At 44.7% G+C, this 22003-nt stretch overlaps 1 protein-coding gene and 1 pseudogene across 1 annotated transcript in view; both read left to right on the forward strand.

The window, feature by feature from the left end:
- ptprub (protein tyrosine phosphatase receptor type Ub) overlaps positions 1–22003 on the forward strand; it is a 224877-nt gene that overhangs the window by 185547 nt on the left and 17327 nt on the right. The window contains exons 17-23 of the mRNA XM_056286802.1: positions 3537–3609; positions 3772–3848; positions 8025–8061; positions 8987–9084; positions 14183–14299; positions 15890–16044; positions 16515–16650. Coding sequence (XP_056142777.1) covers positions 3537–3609; positions 3772–3848; positions 8025–8061; positions 8987–9084; positions 14183–14299; positions 15890–16044; positions 16515–16650 — 693 coding nt within the window. The remainder of the gene's footprint in view (positions 1–3536; positions 3610–3771; positions 3849–8024; positions 8062–8986; positions 9085–14182; positions 14300–15889; positions 16045–16514; positions 16651–22003) is intronic.
- On the forward strand, positions 17190–20012 carry LOC130117490 (G2/mitotic-specific cyclin-B2-like; annotated as a pseudogene).

Raw genomic sequence — 22003 nt, forward strand, 5'->3', positions numbered from 1 at the left:
CTTGAAACTGAAATGATACTGATTCGATACTTGACACCTAATAGATCAGAAACAGAGCGTCCACAAAGGTTGATCACATTTTTGAGTTCCGTTTATAAACAACTTTGTAACACTGTGAGATGGCTGGAAAAGCCCCAAACAAACTTGTTTTTCGCTGGATCTACAAGTCAGAGAACCATTGATTTAGTGTCAAAATGTTCAGAACATTTTCAGTTTGCAAGGGAAGGTCCATTGTTTACCTCAATTTCAATGGTAAAGAAAAATAAAACCCCTACAGCTCTCATTGACGTGAATGGAGTCTGTGCCTGCTCTGGTCTCCTAAAGTGGAGGGGCAGTAAACCCGCCAATGCTGCGCCTTGTGTAGCTCACGTGACAAATTACAGAATGTGAGAAGGACCCGGTCAGTCTGAGAAGGCCCTGGTCAGTCTGAGAAGGACCTGGTTAGTCTGAGAAGGACCCGGTCAGTCTGAGATGGACCTGGTTAGTCTGAGAAGGCCCTGGTCAGTCTCCTTTTGAAATGTTTCTGGTCTAAATTAGAACAACACCATATTACTTCGACGCAATAATGGTGGCGCAGCCGCCAAGCATCATGGGAGTAAAGTAACAAGCACGAAACCGTCCAGACCCACGGCGATGTTACAGAGAAATCTGTGATCCTTCAGATTATGTGACCATGCTTTAAAACACGCAATTTCAGACAGGATACGGCAGTCAGATCGATGCGGTTAAATTTAGGCATAAAATTAGATATGGTTAAGATTAGGCATTCTGTTGGAGACGGTTAATTTTTGACGTGGATTCGGTGTGGTTAAAATTTGGATTAGCATCGGGGGGGGGGGGATAGCGCATTTTGGGCAGGGTTACATAATCTGACGGGTCACGGATTTTGGTTTAACACCGGGCCTTCGGAGCAATGGCCGTTTGTTTTCGGGATAACGAGCTGTTGGACAAATTCCCTTCCGGTCCAATGGGGCATTTTTCGGACTATGGGTTTCGGAATAATGGGCCGTCGGAACTGGCATGGCAGCACATGTGGCTAGTAGCCCTATGGTATTTAGCTATTTAACATTTAAGATATTTAATTTAGCTTTTTAGTTTTAAGAAGCACCAAAAATGAGACCCCCAAATAACCAGTGGCACCCCCAGAAATTTTTCATAGGGGTGGCCAAATGGGGCCACTGAAAATCTTGGGGTGGCACACCAAAACCAAAATTTCGGGAATTCTATGATGCTGTTGTAGTATACTGTATAGGCTAGTTGAAAACTGTCAATATGAGAGTTAGGAAAAATATACATTATTGATTTAAATGAGCAGCACCTAATGTAAAATATCAGATAGAAGCATATTATGCATAATCAGAAGCATATTCTGCATATGCGACTCGTGGCTGGGGGGGCCGGGGATAGTATCAGGGTGGCCGTGGCCACCCCTGGCCACCCCATGTGGGCGCCACTGCAAATAACTGTACCTTAATACATTTGTCGTTTTGGAACTCATTTTCTAATACGCTTGTCGTGCTGTTTACGATACAGAGTAGGCTTGACATTGATACGCTACATATCTCATATAATCTAGCATCACCATCCTACCAGCTGGCTAGCCAGCTAGCTTATTTGCTCACCTGTCGTGTTTTGTACTCCCTGAAGAGGTCTTGGTGTCTGTCTCTGGAGTGCGTGGTGAGGTTTGAAGTGTTTCCTCCTTTGCACGACGCACCTTTTGCTCACAGGCTTCGATATGTCAGTGGGTTCACCATCACCGTCGGCTCTGTAGGCAAAGTAATCCCACAGTAGACTTCGGCAGCCCGTTTTGTTAACCAGTACAGGGCGTGGAGGTATCATTTTTTAACTCTGAAAATGCCACATTGTTGTTTTCAGTTAGACATGTTGAGGCAGAGGCACTGGTTCAAGACTGAGGCTCACGCTGTATCAACGGTGATGAATGCGCAGGCGCATGTCCCCTGACCATAGACCGTACACGCGCCTGATTTGGCTACCTTGTCGGTACTGCCACCTAGTGGCAAATTCAGACAAATTATACATTTCATCTTCTCGTTCACTTTCACTGGAGACACATCGGACGTTGGGACATTCTAGTACCGAACCGTTTCTAACAAAAAGTATCGGAAAAGTACCTAAATTTCGGTGTACCGTACAACACTACCGCAGGTGGGAAGCCGGATGTGGGTATGTGTCCTGGTCACTGCAATTCGGGGGGGGGGGGGGGGATAACGTGGTAGTCCCACGCGCTATGTCCCCTGGCGAAACTCCTCACTGTCAGGTGAAAAGAAGCGGCTGGTGACTCCACATGTATCGGAGGATGTATGTTGTAGTCTGCAGCCCCCCCCCCCCCCCCCCGGATCAGCAGAGGGGATGGAGCAGCGACTGGGAAGGCTCAGAGTGCAGGGTGATTGGCCAGGTACAATTGGGGAGAAAAAAAGGGGGGAAAAAAAAAAAAAAAAAAAAAAACAGCGAACAATTCTCCATATGCATCAGATTATTTGTGACAAGTTCGAAAAGAAGTAGTAGGAAGTGTACACATTTGCGTATATTTGTGCACATGTGGATGGATACATGTGTGGTGTGTGCACATGTGCTTATTGTGTGTGAGTCTACAGGGGAAATGTTTGCGTGCAACGATGGCTGAAGTGCAAAAGCCAGTGCTTGCCGATGTTGCCAAGCAGACAGGTGAATATCACTGAATAGGGAAATGTGTCGCTGAATTGAATAAGTCATAACAAGGCTGAGGAGCCGTGAATAGGAATGTGCTGGACAGTCCCACTACCTTCATTATATTATGTGGGGCATCAAGTATTGGCTGGTGATATGTTTATGTGCAGCTGCTAATTTAAAAAGTTCCTCGTGAGTTTCAAAACTGGAAACTTTGGCATCACCATCAGTCAGCTCCGGTTTTCATGATAAATATTACCGATAACGAGAACTTAATTTGCTGTCTGCATTTAGTAAGATAGGTTATGCTGAGCACTGTTTTCAACTAACGTGTCTCTGCTGTGATAAAAATTAATTTTTGGTTCAAGGCATCAGCAATGTTCAGTGGTTGTGCACTTGACCCAGTCATTCTAATCACTGGCTAGCCTATGGCTCGCCAATAATTACAGGGAATGCTAAAACAATGAATACAAGTGTGTGTGTGTGTGGGGGGGGGGGAGGCATGGCTAGCGACTACTAGCAGCCATGCTATACGACTACTGCAGCAGATTAGCTCTCATGCTGATGGCCCTAGTGTTTCATTTGATTACTTATCACGCATGTAAAACATAATCGCTCCTTATCTCAAGATGGTTACAATAGCACTGCACTTTTGATTTATGCCTCAATTTTGCTTGAAGGATGAGCTGATAGGATTTTTAGCATGATAACCATGAAATGCAATCTTCCTTATCGCATTTAAACAAGGGAAAAGAGTTGTTGAAGCGTCGTTGTAATGAGGCAAAAGCGTATCCAAGATGGCTGAGTGGTTGATGTACAGAGGAGTCTGCACCTGCAATGGGCATCAAGTGTCTCTCTTCCATTTCCAGAGCTTCTTCGATGGCTGGGACTGCACCAAGAAAAAAGACAAAACCAAAGGGAGGCACGATACCTTGATGGGATGTAAGTAGAATTAACACCAAGTGTAAAAATAAAAACGAAAAAAAAAACAACAAAAAAACTCATGAGAATGGAGAAATTTACACTTAACCGGGGCCTCAAGTTGGAAATGCATGTTTAATTTCAATCTCTGATTTGATTTATTCTTTATTTTATCTACCTCAGATGACCGCCACAGAGTCAAGCTCCACCCGCTGTTGGGAGACCCCAACTCAGACTATATTAATGCTAACTACATTGATGTGAGTCTAATCCTCCTTTTCTGTTGCTGTCCAATGTTGTAAACACACACACACCCACACCCACTCGCTCCACAGTCTCTGCCTCGCATGCTCTGCAAAACCACCGTCCATCTCTCTTGCACCTGAAACCAGCTAATCCGCTGTCCCGCATTTACCTGGTAGATGTTTACTGTTAGAGGCCTTCATCCAATCAAACAACTCTTCCTTGTGGTGTTTTGCCAGAGGTCATTGTTGCCAGTCACTACAGCCCCATTTCCCAAAATCCCTCACCCTTCCTAACTCTTGTCAGTTTTATCAATACAGAACGGGATAAAATCATTTAATACCATGTAGGGGAATAAACCCTTCGGTAAAATACCACTAATCCGCCGAATTAAAATAGATGTGATTGATGTCATTCAATCTCTGGATAGATCAGGAAGAGCTGATCCCTCTCACTGCTCACCTTAATTGTCTGTCAGGCTGCAGCGCCGCAGTAACGTTTTCTCTGATCATATCGGATGTGATAGGCTTCATTCGTGCCTTACAGTCCAGTCTACATACGTGTTCTCATCCACACGTAGCACAGGATGGTGTGATCGCCGAAACCAGAGGAGCAGTATCTACGGTGTTAACAAGTCAAATAAATCCAAATAGTGCATAATGAGGCATTACCTGCCAAAAGAGGATAGGATATTCTATTTTAGGATGTGCAATTTTTGGCTTTTTTTTTTTTAAATGTGTATTTTTGCGGTTTTACCTTGTGAACTTTTCCTATGATGATATTGGTTATTTCTGTTAAGGGAGATTATTTGCCGCTTGGATACAATCCCATCAGCTCCCAAAATTCCCCTTGCCGGACTTGTATTGAAATTGATCTGGAGTAAACACGGCACTCCGTGAACGCACTCTCACAGCTAGCAGTACATCAGGCTGATGAGATCTTTATGGGGGGGGGGGGGCAACCCTCTGCTCAAAATTGCTCTAATGCATTTGTTTGAACAAAAGTGATATTATCTCAGCAAAGAAAAAAAAAATAACAAGCCGTAAATTTGGGGCTGTTTTTTTTCCCGTGTCCATTAATATCATCAAAATGTTTGACACTAAAATACATTTTTTTCCCCTCTGTTTTGGACAAAATGGCCGGCGGAGGAAATGCTTTTAGAGAGTTCATGAGCCTGACAGGGCATTAAAAACAGCCAGGCTGCTGTGACTCTAGCTGCTGTAGGAGTCTCCATTACTGTGTGCGACACAGAGGGCCAGGCGTTATTGGGAAAACACCGCTCAGCGGCCACCGTAGTGTCATCGCTGTCAGTGACGCGGCCTCTCTCTAAGGTCAACCGTGCCTCCGAGTGATAACTGCTCGGCCACGGGGGGAGCGTATTCTTGACAGCCTGGGATTATTTCACCAAAGATGAAATGAAAAAAAGTTTTTCTTTTCCTCTGAAATTTGTTTTTGCTTTTCTAAGCAGAGGTGGAGAAGCGCTTATTTATTCTTTTCTTTCTCCGTCACTTATCGCCAAAATCTTTGCTCCGTTTTTTTTTTGTTGCTTGATTTGGTTTATATGGCTTAATGAAGTAATCAGTTTCTTGTTTATGCACGGCAGCTTCCCTCATACACAGTGCTTAAAATATCCATAGAGTGTGTAGTGTGAGGGGCTTTCAGAAGATCTCAATACATAGGCATGCACAGCATGGACACACACACCCACACTCACGCACACACACAGCTCCCCTTTCCTCCTGTGTGTAACCATAACTCCCTACTGTAGTTACCATAAGCTTCTCTCATTAACTAGCCTATATCTCTTCTTCTTTTTCTACTCCCTTTTCCCCACCTCCTCGACTTTGGACCCTGTAGATTCGGATTAACAGGGAAGTAAGTACTTCACTGCTCTGTCTTCTGCCTGCCATTGCTCTCCTTTCACCCCTTTTTGCCCTCTCCTCTTCCAGTGCCTCCCCTTTTTTTCCTACAATTTATAAAGCCACTGTTTGGCGGTACCGCGTACGATATCCCCGTAATGGTGTAAAACAAATTCCCGGAGGTGTGTGTTTGTGTCTCGGGATGGAGCACGTTTGAAAGAGCCATGCCCCTTTGACCCGCGGTATTACCTGAGCACATAGGAGATGTGTCATCTCCTGCACGGCGGAGCCCCGTGCACCTTTTTTGTTTGTGTTCATAAGGGGGGCCAAAGACTCGGGAGGTTTCAGTTGCTACGGTTACCAATGTAAGCGAAGGCGTTGTAGTGTTTGTGCTGATAGTGTTAGCCGGGGCCAGAGGGATTGGGGATAGTAGGCCTTACAGTGCTGGTCATCCATCTCCATTTTGAAGCGTGTCCATTTTTATCTGACCTAGGGTGAATCCGTTTGGCAATCCATCATCAACCCGGACAGGCTCGACATATTCAGGAGATGTCCTCTGCAAAAAAAAAAAAAGAAAGAAAAAAATCCGTTATTAAGGTGGATAGCTTCATCATACTGACTCAATATGAGCGGGTATGCCAGGCTCGTTCTATTCAGTCCTGACCTTCCTAATCCATCTCCATTTCAGTGAAGTCTTCCTGGAATCATGAAATACTATTAGGGCCGGGTTTAGAACAGCTAACCGTGATGCGAGTAGATTTGCATTCCTGCTGTGCCCCTTTTAAAATTAAAAAAAAGGGCAGGAAATGTTTCACATGAACCGCAGTAGTCATTCACGGCTTCAGAGTCCCGCGTGGTGGGAACAGATGCGGTGCTCATAGGGGATTAAGGAGTGGCTGTTTTTACGAGGCCCTCAGTTGAACAGCTAGCTGGGTTTTATGCGAACGGCCTGTGCCTCCTCATGCTCCCCTCAGGTGTGTTTGTCTCGGCGCTTCCTCCTCTCCACTGCTGTGGAGGCGTCTTCTCACTACCCATGAACACCCCATACTCATCGTAAGAAAATGTCTTGTCATCTAGCGCGAAGGCTGTCATGTCCTGTGAGATAAAGATATCGCAGTACTTCATAATGCATGCACGATGTAGTCTGAAACCTGCCCATTTCCGGTCATGATATCCTGCATTTATGTTAAACCTGTTTAATTAAGGGGCGTCCGGGTGGCGTGGCGGTCTATTCCGTTGCCTACCAACACGGGCGTCACCGGTTTGAATCCCCGTGTTACCTCCGGCTTGGTCGGGCGTCCCTACAGACACAATTGGCCGTGTCTGCGGGTAGGAAGCCGGATGTGGGTATGTGTCCTGGTCGCTGCACTAGCGCCTCACCTGTTCGGGGGGGGGGGGGGCTGGGGAGAATAGCGTGATCCTCCCACGCGCTATGTCCCCCTGGTGAAACTCCTCACTGCCAGGTGAAAAGAAGAGGCTGGCGACTCCACATGTATCGGAGGGGGCGTGTGGTAGTCTGCAGCCCTCCCCGGATCGGCAGAGGGGGTGGAGCAGCGACCGGGACGGCTCAGAGAGTGGGGTAATTAGCCATATGCAATTGAGAAGAAAAAAAAAGGGGGGGCTGTTTAGTTAAGAGTCTTTCTGACCACTGCTTTGAAGACAACACAGTTTACAGGTGGTTGTGTAACAGAAGAATCCATGATGAGATGTTTTCCAAAAAAAAAAAAAACCAAAAGTTTTATTTTTGCGGAGCGTTGCTTCATCTGTATAAGCAAAACGAATCCCACTTTCGGTGTGCATTGTCCGCGATGAACGCTGATTCATTTTTATTGGGCACTGAAGCGTCCAAGTCAAATTGTTGAGTAAATTGGATGCCGAAATTGAAATGTCTGCGCCTTTAGCATCTCGATCATGACAGAGGAATTTAGACACGAGTGAGTCGAGCAGTCTGAAGTTCTACATAAAATCAAGTGCTAGGCAAATCCCTTTTCTTTTCTTTTTTGTCTTTCTTTCTTTTTTTCCCCAGACATCAGTTAGCTGTTCTTTGAGATGTTCACAAAGATGTTCACAAGGTCTTGCCCGAACAGCGTCGCTACCTTATTCTCCGGCGTGTCGGCGGCAAGCTAATGGTTTGGTTGTGGGACAGAGTACATTTGGAGATTATACAAAAGACAGGATGCTTGTAGGCAGTGGGTCAGTAGGAGAACAGAATGCAGAAAAGATGAAGGGAAGGGGGGTGGGGGGAGGTGTAGAGAGAGAGAGAGACTCTGGCTTAAAGCGGCGCCTGAGGCACAGATGGCTCACTCAGCATGTCATCCCACTTCTCTATTTCAGGGCTACCATCGATCCAACCACTTCATCGCCACTCAGGGTGAGTAGCCCAGCACGGCTGTGGTGTTTCTGTGTATGTTTCTGTGCGTGTGTGCGTCCTGGACGGTCCGAACCCTTTTTCTTCTATCAGCATGCAATAAATTGAAAAATGATCACCCAGTGAACCTGCTTGTTGCCAGGTCCGATGGCGAAGCCGCCTCCGTGGCTCATCTAAAGGTGACGGCATGTATGACCACCGACTGGCGAAGGCTCGGTGATTGATGCCATTGAATTAATCATGAGAAGAGATGAATAATTAAACATTAATTATAGCCTCACAGCCTTCGTGACACGAGGTGGGCCATTCATATAGCGAGGGGATGAGAGCCCTTAATTTTTCCTTTGTCACATAAATACAAAGCCACTGTGTGTGCGGGGGGGCTACACTATGTGAAAGGTTTCCCTCAGGTGCCTAAACCCCTAAAGGGTCCTGGGGATCAGACCCCCTCATCAAATAGGTTTTATAATATTATGGCCACAGAGCTGCCACCCGTAAACCACTAAAGGTGGGCTCGTCTGCTCCTCTTCAGCCGACGCTGACGGGTTCTCCTGCGTCAGTCTGGGGAAGAGCCCGGCGGAAGGAAAAAGGGACGCCGGCGGTGTTTTCGACCTCGGAAGCGTTGGTTCCTTTTGAAGTGCTCTGTTCTGTTCTAAATGTCTCGCCCCTCACATGAACATGAACGAGCTGTGGCCCTCTGGGCCTCCGTATTCAGGCGCCGCTGTTGTCGCCTCCGCCGTGCACCTTGCTCCGTCTGGAATTCCCCCCGTCATTGTGCCGATGACACATTCTCCGCGGATCAGTGCCCTGCCACGTAAGAAAAGACCGTTAGGTCAGAAAGACAGGTGGCGGCACAACAAAACAACTCCCATTTTTAAGGGGGCAGGCTTTGACGTGTGTTTATTCTTTCTTTCTTCCCCGCTACCAGGACCCAAGCAGGAGACGGTGTATGATTTCTGGAGGATGGTGTGGCAGGAGAACTGCTTCAGCATCGTCATGATCACCAAACTGGTGGAGGTTGGCAGGGTGAGTGATGCGCCTCTCCCCCCGCGAGCACGGGGCTAGTAATAACCTCTCGTCTCTCATAAACAGCCCATACTCATTATACCACAGTGTCTGCTGTCTGTAATGGGGCCCGTGTTGAAAGGACGCGGTGTCGGAGAGAGCGCCCCACATACGCACGCGTGTTCCCGTCGGAAAGCGTTCACTCAGGGGTGATTATTCTTGCATTGTGCGGCTGATTTGAAAGAATTGGGCTCCCTTCTTTCCTTTGAAGACAGCAAGCAGACCTGAAGTATGAGTCCATGTGTACGATGGGGATTGGCTGTTATGTTTCTCATCATCCTTTTTCCTTCGCCGCTTTTCAACCCGCTGGTCGACGGGACGGTCTCGTCTCACAAATCAAAGGTGCTCGCGTTGTCTTTTGTCAGTGGAGCTATTGAATTGCTAAATTTGCAAATTTGCACATATAACCAGCCAGTGTTGATAACATGACCTCCTTCACATGCTTGTTTGTAGCCTATTGTTTTTTATTTTACATTTTATTATTGTAGAAAACAGCTTTTGTGTTGTTGTTTTGTTTGTTTTGTCTGTCTTGGTTTCTTTGTGCTGAAACGTTTGTTTCCCCCTGCTACAACCAAATTCCCCCTTTGGGGACGTGCTTGAACTTGAGGTTCAATGCAAGTGTAAATACTTAAGCACATGTAAAAGTAATAACACATATTTGCAGTATTACAACTGAAACAAAACATTTTATGGTCTAAACAAAGTAAAATGGGAAAACACGGAGAATAAATATATATATGGGCGGCACGGTGGCGCAGGGGTCAGCGCAGCCGCCTCACAGCAAGAAGGTCCTGGGTTCGAGCCCCGGGGTAGCCCAACCTTGGGGGTTGTCCCAGGCCATCCTCTGTGTGGAGTTTGCATGTTCTCCCCGTGTCTGTGTGGGTTTCCTCCGGGTGCTCCGGTTTCCTCCCACAGTCCAAAGACATGTAGGTCAGGTGAATCGGACTTACTAAATTGTCCCTAGGTATGAATGAGTGTGTATGTGTGTGTAACCCTGAGAGCAGGATAAGCGGTTCGGATGATGGATGGATGGATGGAGATATATACAGTGCATCCGGAAAGTATTCACACCCCTTCACTTTCCCCACATTTTATTATGTTACAGCCTTATTCCTTTTTTTCCTTTTTTTTCTCATCAATCTACACTCAATTTCAATAAAGCTACTCCTTAATTAATTAATTAATTAATTAATGTCAATAAAGGAGTAGCTTTATTGAAAGCTGATGATTGCTTACAGCATGAAACAGGCTTCTACTGTCTCATAAGGAATTTACTTGACCTACTGGATTTTCATATATTATGTATATAGCGTTTTTTTCCCCGAAACCGTCAATGGTGTTGTCATAAGTGCTCAACTAATGAGGAGCGGAATATCAATACAGATACAGGAAAAAAAAAAAAAGTTTATCGGCTGCTAATTAGCAGCTGATGAGTGCACGACGCATGAAACAGGCCTGTACCGCAATGTATTAAAACTTTTTTTCACGCATATGTATATATATATATATGTGTGTGTGTGTGTGTGTGTGTGTGTGTGTGTGTATGTATATAGTCAGTGACCATTCAGTAAATGGTAATTATAAAGTATTTTTAGCAGTTCTCATCATTGAATTTAATAATTGTGTATATTACTGGACTATTACTACAACTGGTTAAAAAATTTTCATAATTAGCTAACTTTATTTTGTGTGATGTCAATTTTTGCAGATGGGGGAAAAAGTACTGCACACATAAACACCTCGAGACCCCCCCCCCCCCACAAACCTTTCTCACACCCAGCAATAGAAAAACTTAACAGTGGGTGCACAAATGGCATTACATTCAACTCTGGACCCAAATCACCTGATCCTCCCTACAGGAAAAGACAGAGGCAGATATAGTGCGGTGATCTTCTGTTTGGTTCCATTAAAGAAGCTGGCTGTTATTATACTATACTATGTAGTTAAACAGATACTGCACAAACAACATTATGCTCCAAATGTTGCAGCAGGTCCATTTTATCAGAGTGCATTTTTGTTATATAATGTAAAAATAAATCTTGCACAACCCAATACTGCAGTTGCAATAAATATCTTAGCTGGTAATTTAACATCAAACAGTTGGCACACACGCGGTCCAACACATCACTCTGGCTCTTCATCTAAAAGAAAATGTTCACTTCACACTGCTAAATGTGTCTGACACCATCAGTTAACCAGTGTGCACCGCTCGGCTTCCAGGAGCTGGTTTGATTTGGAGAGCGACCCACAGAAAGAGCGCATGTTAACCGTTCTATCTACACAATTTCCCTTTGTGTAAGGACAGGCTTTAGCTTGCATCTATACTGAAAAGAGTTGCACAATATTTGAGCAAATATAACTGTCTAACCAAACATTGCACATGCATTCACAAAGGGGTGAGTCTACTGTAGAGAGGCCGACAATGTCGATCAGTTTTTTTATTGCATTCACCGGGCAGCAACTTGTAACCTACAGCAAAATAATGTACTTACAGGCGTCCGGGTAGCGTGATGGTCTATTCTGTTGCCTACCAACACGGGGATCGCTGTTTCGAATCCCCGCGTTGCCTCCGGCTTGGTCGGGCATCCCTACAGACACAATTGGCCGTGTCTACGGGTGGGAAGCCGGGTGCGGACATGTGTCCTGGTCGCTGCACTAGCGCCTCTTCTGGTTGGTCGGGACACCTGTTTGGGGAGGAGGGGGAACTGAGGGGAATAGCATGATCCTCCCATGCGCTACGTCCCCCTGGTGAAACTCCTTACTGTCAGGTGAAAAGAAGCGGCCGGTGATTCCATATGTATCGGAGGAGACGTGGTAGTCTGCAGCCTTCCCCGGATTGGCAGAGAGGGTGGAGCAGCGACCGGGATGGCTCGGAAGAGTTGGGGTAGTTGGCCGGATACAACTGGGGAGAAAAAAAAGGGGGGGGGGGGAAGAAAATAAAAATGAAAATAAATAATGTACTTACTATTCAAGATAATTAGGTATGACTCTACAATAAACATTTATGGCATGATAGAGCTCATACCAGATCCTCATTGATGCAATCCCATATATAGAAACATATTTTTGTTTCTTTAGGTCCAATAAACCCTTTATAAATGGATAGAGTCAAAAACAATTACTAAACATGAAACACTCTTTTTATTCTTGTTTTTTTTTTCCCAAGTATGGAACAAAGGAGTGAGGGCTGCACGCTGAAATGCTCCCGATACTTATTTTATCCGGCGGCGTTGTCGAATAGAATAAGTATTGGGAGCATTTCAGCATGCAGACCTCACTCCTTTGTTCTGTGTTTTGCAATTTTTGTCTTGCACCTAAATATTGTGTCTCGATGTGCACACACTTGGTTCTTCTTCTGATGTTTTTTTTTTCCAAGTACACAAACAAGCTGTGCTGCTGCTGGTGTATACCTTCACTGCCTACATAATGCTTTCTAGTGACTGGGAACATACAGCGAGAGGTGTTTTTAAAGCAGTGTAACCTAAATGCCAACGCAACATAGAATCAAACTTGTGCTGATACATCCTAAACCTGTAGTGAATACAGTGTAGTGAGATGCACTGGTAGTTCGTGTCATTAGAGTGACCTAGTCATTTGGTTAGGATTACTATCTGAATTAACATTATAGCTGTAACAAAAGTATAAGTATCTTTATAGAGTATACATGATAAGAGCTGTAAAGACAAGAGGTGTTTTATTCTTTCCATTTATTTATTTACCTGGTAGATTAAGGGGTCTGTAAAAGCCCCACTTTTCATACATTCTGTTTTACATCCACTAATTAATTACATCAGTCGCCTCACAGCAAGAAGGTCCTGGGTTCGAGCCTCGGGGTAGTCCAACCTTGGGGGTCGTCCCGGGTCCTCTGTGTGGAGTTGCATGTTCTCCCCATGTCTGCGTGGGTTTCCTCCGGGGGCTCATGAGTGCTCCTTTCCTCCCACAGTCTGAAGACATGTAGGTCAGGTTAATCGGCCATACTAAATTGTCCCTAGGTGTGTGTGTGTGGGCCCTGTGATGCTTTGGCGACCTGTCCAGGGTGTCTCCCCGCCTGCCGCCCAATGACTGCTGGGATAGGCTCCAAGATCCCCGTGACCTGGGTAAGGATAAGCGGTTTGGATAATGGATGGATTACATCCATTAAGATGTCCACTTAAGAGTTTTAGGCTTGTGATGACCTAAACTGTCCTATATGCACCACCACATGACCACGCGGGATGAATCGGGTGTTTTTTAATGTTATTTACCAACTCACAAAAAAATTTATGCATTCAAAAGCAGCTCTAAATAACTCCATCATTGTTATTCTAGGCAAAGAAGAAATGTTGCCTTGGTTTACGGTTTAAAATGACACTTAGTGCTCATTATGCACCCAATTTGGTTCTCCATCCCCACATTGAACCCTGTCTGGGCAATAAAACAAACAAGGACGGGGTTGTGAGGCTGAAGACTCAAATAATGCCTTCCTTAAATGAGAAAATCACCCCTTTTGGGCCTGAGGTGAATAATATTGCTGCAGCCCTCTTCGCTGCTCTCTCGGTTATATAACCACCGCGCTCTCTCTTTTTTTTCACTTTTGCCCTCCGAGATGAAAAAAAATAAATCTGCAGAACAAGTTTTTGTTCCAGGCCGGCATTTCAAATTTAATCCTTGTTTAAATTTTCACATTGTTATGTTTCATACGGTCATATCTTTGTTGTGGGTCCGCCATTGCATAATGTGCTGACAGGAGTATTTCCATCGCAGCAGTTTCCTACTGAATCAGAACAACACAGGTAAGGTTTTATCTCGGTCAAACACCTAAACTTAATCCCGTGAGCTGCTTTCTGGTGGCAGATGCTGTATTAATACCCACTTCCCACAGATTTATTCTGTTTTTTAACTTCCCAGCCAAACAGTAATTGGCCCAAGTAAGATGCAGGTTATTGAGTCTAATGTTTGAAAGGCTGACGCTCAACACTCACTAGAACCTTACTACTGAACTAACACAACTCGATTTTACCGACAAGTTTATTTCTGCTCAAGGCTTAAATGGCGCCATCTTTTTTATTTTTTTGAATAGGTGAAATGCTGTAAATACTGGCCTGATGACAGCGAGATGTACGGCGACATCAAGATCTCACTGCTGAAGACGGAAACGCTGGCCGAATACACAGTCCGCACCTTTGCCTTGGAGCGGGTACGTTTAGCTTTTCGGTGAATCAAGCGTAACGTCAGATGACATTATCATGTTTAAGCCCCTCGAAACGAATCTCAAAACACTGAGGGAGCCCTGCGTTAGTATTTAGAGCAGTGTTTCCCAACCCAGTCCTCAAGGACCCCCTATCCTGCAGATTTTCTTTGCAGCCCTGGATAGCTACCTGTTTGTAGTTATTCAACCAATCAGCAATGAATTATGTCAGATGTTGCACACCTTGCATAATTAAGTGCTGTGAGATGATTAGCTGAGTAAGTACAAGTAGAGCTACCTATGCAGGGTTACAATGAAAATCTGCAGGATAGGGGTTCCTTGAGGACTGGGTTGGGAAACGCTGGTTTAGAGTATGAATTTCACCTTATAGTGCTCTGACTGCTTCCTGTCTCTCCTCTGCAATGTCCGTCTCATCCCTCTTCACCAAGCCGTAAGTGTTTCCTCATCTGCAGCTCCCCATGGATTTGAGAATAAAGCTGCCATTTGTTGGAAAATAAGAATTTATTAGAGGTGGCGTATGAATAGGTTAGTTTAGAAAGAGACAGGACTGATTGCTAATGGGCACGCCGACCACGTGGCGCAGGCACTTACAGGGATTAACGCCAGTATCTTCTTAAACGCCCCCACCTTCTCTCCAAGGTGGCGGAAGCGCCAGCTGCTGCAGCGCAAGCATTACAGTGTTTGAAGTCTGTTTTTTTGCTCCCGGTGGCCTCCTCCCCGTCAATCTCCCAAAGCGGTCTCTTGTTGGAAGGGCTCAGAGCCACGCAGGAGTGACAGTGGCACAAACGCAGCATTATCATCTCACTGTCAACCACCACTCTCCCAGGGCACCCACCGCCGCTTATACAAATCAGTGAGAATTTGGGGGCTGTTGACAGTTTGTTTTCACAGCTTCTTCCCCTCCTTCTTTTGAAGCGGGGAGGGGGGGGTTCTCTCTCCCTCAAATCTTTGCTTTGCATCACTTTACTTTGTCATCTCTGCTTAGAAAAAGAAATTGCTCTGTGTCTGCACCAACTTCCCAGTAGAGGAGGAAGAAAGCTCTCAGCGCCAACCCCCCCACCCCACCCCAGCCCAATCCCCCCACCCCGCTGAGCTCAGAGAACCACGAAGGAAAAAAAATCCTGTCTGTCACACCACAGCTGCTGCTAGCCTACTGTGCCCAAAGGCCTGACTGTCTTACAGCACCAAACACATTCATGTATCTCAAGTTGTTGTGGTCCTGATGCTGAGCCTAAAACTGCACCGCATCTATCACTGAGGGGAAGCATCTCTGGATCGATGGGAGCAGTGTTTATGATAGAATAAGATCGGGTGCCAGGTGCATTCCCCCCCCCCCACATGCAGTGTTATGATGTGTACTGTCATGGGTTAAAGCCCCCCCCCCCATGAGCATCTTCACTGCTGAAGTGCCCTTGAGCAGGATGCTGAATCGTTGCTCAGCCATGACAGCGTTGTTCTATAGCTGACCCTGCCCTTTGCTCACAGGGGCAAGTGAAACAGAGACTTTTCATACACCGATCAATAAAGTGTGAGATTAATTACTTTTGTGTGTGTGTGTGTGTGTGTGTGTTTTAACAGAGAGGCTACTCGGCCAAGCACGAGGTGCGTCAGTTCCACTTCACCTCCTGGCCGGAGCATGGGGTACCCTATCATGCCACGGGCCTGCTGGCCTTTATACGCAGAGTCAAAGCCTCTACACCTCCTGATGCTGGCCCTGTGGTTGTTCACTGCAGGTGAGGTTGTTTGACCATTTCCTGGAAGAAAAACGCCATCATTAAGAGTCTATTAAAATTTTGTTTGACAGAATCGTAATGACAATATACAAGACAAACTAGTAAAGGCACTTGTTAGCATTTCAGTTTGCGCCATCCCAGTAATACGCTGCAAAATACCAAACATTATTCCATTAGTAATTTTCTGTTTCTGTTGCTCTAGTGTTATAGAAATTAGATCCATCCACATTCTATTAATGTGTAATGCTATTTGTCATAATTTTTGTTATTATGGACTGTTATTTTTTTGGCGATAGCCAAAATGACATACCTGAGTAGACTCTTTTTAAATATTTTGATTATAACTACATCCGGGTTAACAACACGAAGTTGACAGACAACATAGATGCACAAAATCATTGCAATGGTGATTTAATGCTTTGAGATTGCACAATTTCCTCACAAAAGATGCCTTTTTGTGTGTGTGCTAGTGTCGGGGCGGGCCGAACCGGCTGCTACATTGTGCTGGATGTCATGTTGGATATGGCCGAATGTGAAGGCGTGGTGGACATCTACAACTGCGTCAAAACCCTCTGTTCTCGACGCATCAACATGATCCAGACAGAGGTCAGCTCAACTGGCCACCCTGGTCAGCTTTTCAGTCATGATTACGCTGAACATACACAACAAAACATGGTTTTGAGTAGTGCCAAAGGCCTAATCAATATTAGTTATGCAACAGAAACATGACCAACACTGACTGTTTACCTCAGCTGTAATAATTGTAATATGAAATCATTCAGACATTTCAAATAAGAAGCCTAATTATTTTTGCATACACTTAGGGACATTGGTTCCCAACCTGGGGGCGCCAAAGATCACAGGGGGTGCGTGAGGCTTTGTCTGCTCTGAGGTTGTCAAAATTAGATTTGCCCATGTTAAATAACATCATGATAACACACTTACTGGAGAATTTATACAAAAGTCTTATTTATAAAACTATTTAAAAAGATTTTTTTTTTTGGTAGGCTACTTAGTAGGCCACATCTGTGCTACCTCTCAACCTCTGTGAGCCGCACTCTCAATCATTTTCGTCAGGTCAGCTATCTAGCTAGCTCTTCCTCGTTTTTCCTGCAGTCAGAGCATCACTATTTTATGAATGAGACATGTCTGAGAAACTTAAAAGTGCCGATGACTTATCAATATCAAAAAAGAAAGTAAGGCTGTATCTTGAGTTACCTTAAAGAGAGACTGACTTGCCCTTTCTGAACACTTTTTTTTTTAACATTGGGAGTTTGAATCATAACCGAAAATAGGTGTGGTTTTATGAATTCAAAGCTATTGGCTACTGTCTTCCTGGGTGTGTGGGGCTCGGTACTGCTCATCACTAGTTATTTACAAGAAATGTCGAAGGGCGAGAGCGAGAGGGAGAGCCTCTGCGGGGATTAAAGTTTTGAGGAGGAGGATTCGATGATACAAATAACTTAGATAGATAGATGATAGATAGATAGATAGATAGATAGATAGATAGATAGATAGATAGATAGATAGATAGATAGATAGACAGACAGCAATACGTCGTAGCGAGATCGATAATAAAGTCTCAGCAAAATAGCACAAACCCGAGCCAAGTAGCTAGCAGGAGGGGGTGAAAGAACGGCTTCTCCATGGTTTTATAGCATCTCACTACGGACACACCCTATATGCAAATTGACTGGTGTCTACATATCCACCGGCACAATTTGTCATTGGACACCATCTACAGTCAATCACAGATCTCTCTCGAGTGGCCGCAGACACGCTGTTTTGGCCACTGAATTTCTCCGTGGTCACATTCCAACTCGGAACATAGCCTATCAACAGGAAATTTCAGATTTTGATGTCAGTATCACTTTAACTTTCACAACTTAGGGGGCCTAAGAATACATCCATCGCCATCTTACAATGCTGTGATCGCAAACATTCCCAAGTTCTCTATGAATAGTACACATGGCCATTGAAACTCTAGTTAATGGCCATGGCAATTTGCATATGAAACCGATCATTGTTTTCGGTCGTTATGCCGCTTTATCAAATCGTCTTCCTCAACTGACTGGGACTATTGAATCTATTTCACAGAAACTGAGGGGCTGCCCCACACTTCCATCGTAACAACAGGCTTAGCATCCCTTTTATTTGCTAAGTCAACATATTTATTTCAAATATTTCAAATACCTGTGCTCCAAATCCAAACCCTAGGTTGCATGCAGCCAGGAAACGTTTTAACAAGTCAACACTCTTCACAGAAAGTTGAATCAGTTCATCAAGGCACAGCGTTTTATTGAGAGAAACGTTCATCCCTCATCCAAGGGACCTCTTCAGTCTCAACTGACTGCAGGTATCCCCCAGTCTTACAAACAGCCCAGTTGTATAACGACCAAACCAACGGTCAGTTTCATATGCAAATTGTCGTGGCCATTAACTAGAGTTACAGTGGCCATGTGTACTATTCACAGCGGGTTGGGGAATAGTTGCAACACCCAAACAGTGCATCAGCTGATCGAAGAGAGAAGGACAACAGCTGCCCAAGTGTAAACCAGTGGTGATTCCGTATGTGGTGGGAGTGTCGGTACAGTTGAGATGTGTATTTTACAAACACTGCATCTCAGTTGCTTTCAAACCCCAAAACACGCTGGGCCAGAAATTGGTCCACCCCAAGGATTGGGTCCCCCTGGCACAAACAGAGCAATATAGTGTACACTGTTAAGTGCCAGGAGGATTGCCGTGACTTGTACATTGAGTCTCAGCGAGTCTCCGTGTTGTGATATGATGGTTCATCCTGGGGGAGAAAATTGAACCAACCGTTTAATTTTTCAGCGTCGTTTTCTGCACTTTATCAATTTTAATCATGACTTCATTGAAGTTCGACGTGTTTGGAAGGGCAGAAAATCCAGCCCAGAAAGGGAAGGCCGTAGGGGGTCTGTGTTTGGAGAGCTTACCAAGTTTCCTGTTGCAGCCATCAGCACCAAGAAAAGTGGATCAAACAAAGCTGCAACCAAACCATCTCTCAAACAGAAAAACCAAGCAAACCGTGGTCCAACATGTGCGTTCTCTAAAAGCAGATGAAATTCGATCCCCTCCGTCCAAGAGGAATCAGTCGATGTGTCTATGAAGGAAAAGGAACTTTGCCAGGCTTTCTCTGACGCTCGCCTTGATGTGGAGGACAGTGATGAGAGTAATTCAGATATGCCACAGTTGTGTTCTGAATATGTGAATATGTTTATCTACGGAGCCTAGAGGAACAGCAGGCTGTACGACCCAAATACATGCAAGGTTATGACATCATTGAACGCATGTGCGCCCTCCTCTTTGGTTGGCTGATTCAGGTTCACTCCAGGTTCCAGCTATTGCAGGAGACTCTTTATCTCACAGTTGCTATATTGGATCGTTTTCTCCAGGTCCACCCAATTTCACGACGGAAGCTGCAGCTGGTTGGCATGCATGACTTCCATGCTTGCGGCTTCAAAATATGAAGAGATGTGCTGCCCCGATCCTGGAGATGGAGTGAGTTATTTTTCAGCAGCTCAACTTTGACCCGGGACGCCCTCTGCCACAACACTTCCTCAGAAGGGCTTCAAAAGCCTCCAGTTGTAATGTAGAGAAGCATATGCACGCCAAGTATCTGATGGAGCTGACCCTGCTTGACTACGACATGGTGCATTACCGACCCTCAGAGATCGCTGCTGCCTCCCTGTACGTTGCCCAGCTGCTGCCTGATGAACTGCCTTGGTCTGCCACACAGAGGCGCTACATAACATACGACGAAAACCACCTGAAGCCAATTGGGCAGCATATTGCTAAAAACGTTGTGATTGTGAATAAGGGGAAAACAAAGTTCCAGGGTGTAAAAGGCAAAGTATTCAAGCAGCAAACTGATGAAGATCAGCCTTGCTCCTTAGCTCCAGTCTCCTGTGCTGACCAACATGGCTGCTCCTCTTCTCAAACCCTGAAATCCTTTTTTCTTTTTTTTACCTGCACTTTATCTTAGCAAGACATGACTTCTTTTTGGAGAAATTGGTTTTTAGAGTCCATCACTTAACAATTTCAAAGGTCTGAAATTAAGTTTAGTAGTTTGGCCTTTCTGTCAATAAACGTATCCAGATGAACTGATTCAACCTTCTGTGATCAGGGAAACTAAACAGATGCTGAATAAGAGGATGGCACAGCACAGGAGAGCTAATATGTCAGGCCAGGACTCCACAGTCTACACCCATCTACAGGCCAGTGGCCACTTGTTCAAGGATGAGGATGTGCACATCCTTGATAGGGAGGAACGCTGGTTTGAACGGGGAGTCAAACAGGCCATCTATGTGACGAGGGAACAATCATCTCTGAACCGCGGGGGCGGCTAAGAGTACATCTGTCACCATCTTACTCTAGTTAATGGTCACGGCAATTTGCATATGAAGCCGATCATTGGTTTCGGTTGTTATGCAAATGTATTGTTTATAAGGGTGGGGATACCTTACGTCAATTTAGACTGAAGAGGTCACTTATGCCCCTTTTCCACTGCATGGTAACGGCTCGACTCAACTCAACTCTACTTCGCTTTTTTTGGTTTTCCATTGGGCAGCAGTTAGCGATAGTACCTGGTACCAGTTACTTTTTTGGTACCACCTCTGTCGAGGTTCCAAGTGATAGTAAAAGGTGACATGAAAATACCACTATAAATAGAATAAATAAAATCTAAATATTAATAAATACTACACTACCGTTCAAAAGTTTGGGATCACCCAAACAATTTTGTGTTTTCCATGAAAAGTCACACTTATTCACCACCATATGTTGTGAAATGAATAGAAAATAGAGTCAAGACATTGACAAGGTTAGAAATAATGATTTGTATTTGAAATAAGATTTTTTTTACATCAAACTTTGCTTTCGTCAAAGAATCCTCCATTTGCAGCAATTACAGCATTGCAGACCTTTGGCATTCTAGCTGTTAATTTGTTGAGGTAATCTGGAGAAATTGCACCCCACGCTTCCAGAAGCAGCTCCCACAAGTTGGATTGGTTGGATGGGCACTTCTTTGAGCAGATTGAGTTTCTGGAGCATCACATTTGTGGGGTCAATTAAACGCTCAAAATGGCCAGAAAAAGAGAACTTTCATCTGAAACTCGACAGTCTATTCTTGTTCTTAGAAATGAAGGCTATTCCATGCGAGAAATTGCTAAGAAATTGAAGATTTCCTACACCGGTGTGTACTACTCCCTTCAGAGGACAGCACAAACAGGCTCTAACAGGTACTATTTAATGAAGATGCCAGTTGGGGACCTGTGAGGCGTCTGTTTCTCAAACTAGAGACTCTAATGTACTTATCTTCTTGCTCAGTTGTGCAACGCGGCCTCCCACTTCTTTTTCTACTCTGGTTAGAGCCTGTTTGTGCTGTCCTCTGAAGGGAGTAGTACACACCGGTGTAGGAAATCTTCAATTTCTTAGCAATTTCTAGCATGGAATAGCCTTCATTTCTAAGAACAAGAATAGACTGTCGAGTTTCGGATGAAAGTTCTCTTTTTCTGGCCATTTTGAGCGTTTAATTGACCCCACAAATGTGATGCTCCAGAAACTCAATCTGCTCAAAGAAGTGCCCATCCAACCAATCCAACTTGTGGGAGCTGCTTCTGGAAGCGTGGGGTGCAATTTCTCCAGATTACCTCAACAAATTAACAGCTAGAATGCCAAAGGTCTGCAATGCTGTAATTGCTGCAAATGGAGGATTCTTTGACGAAAGCAAAGTTTGATGTAAAAAAAATCTTATTTCAAATACAAATCATTATTTCTAACCTTGTCAATGTCTTGACTCTATTTTCTATTCATTTCACAACATATGATGGTGAATAAGTGTGACTTTTCATGGAAAACACAAAATTGTTTGGGTGATCCCAAACTTTTGAACGGTAGTGTATATGTATATGTGTTTATATTTGTTTAAATATAAACA

Source organism: Lampris incognitus, chromosome 9 (genome assembly GCF_029633865.1).
Source record: "Lampris incognitus isolate fLamInc1 chromosome 9, fLamInc1.hap2, whole genome shotgun sequence".
Taxonomy (NCBI): Eukaryota; Metazoa; Chordata; class Actinopteri; order Lampriformes; family Lampridae; genus Lampris; species Lampris incognitus.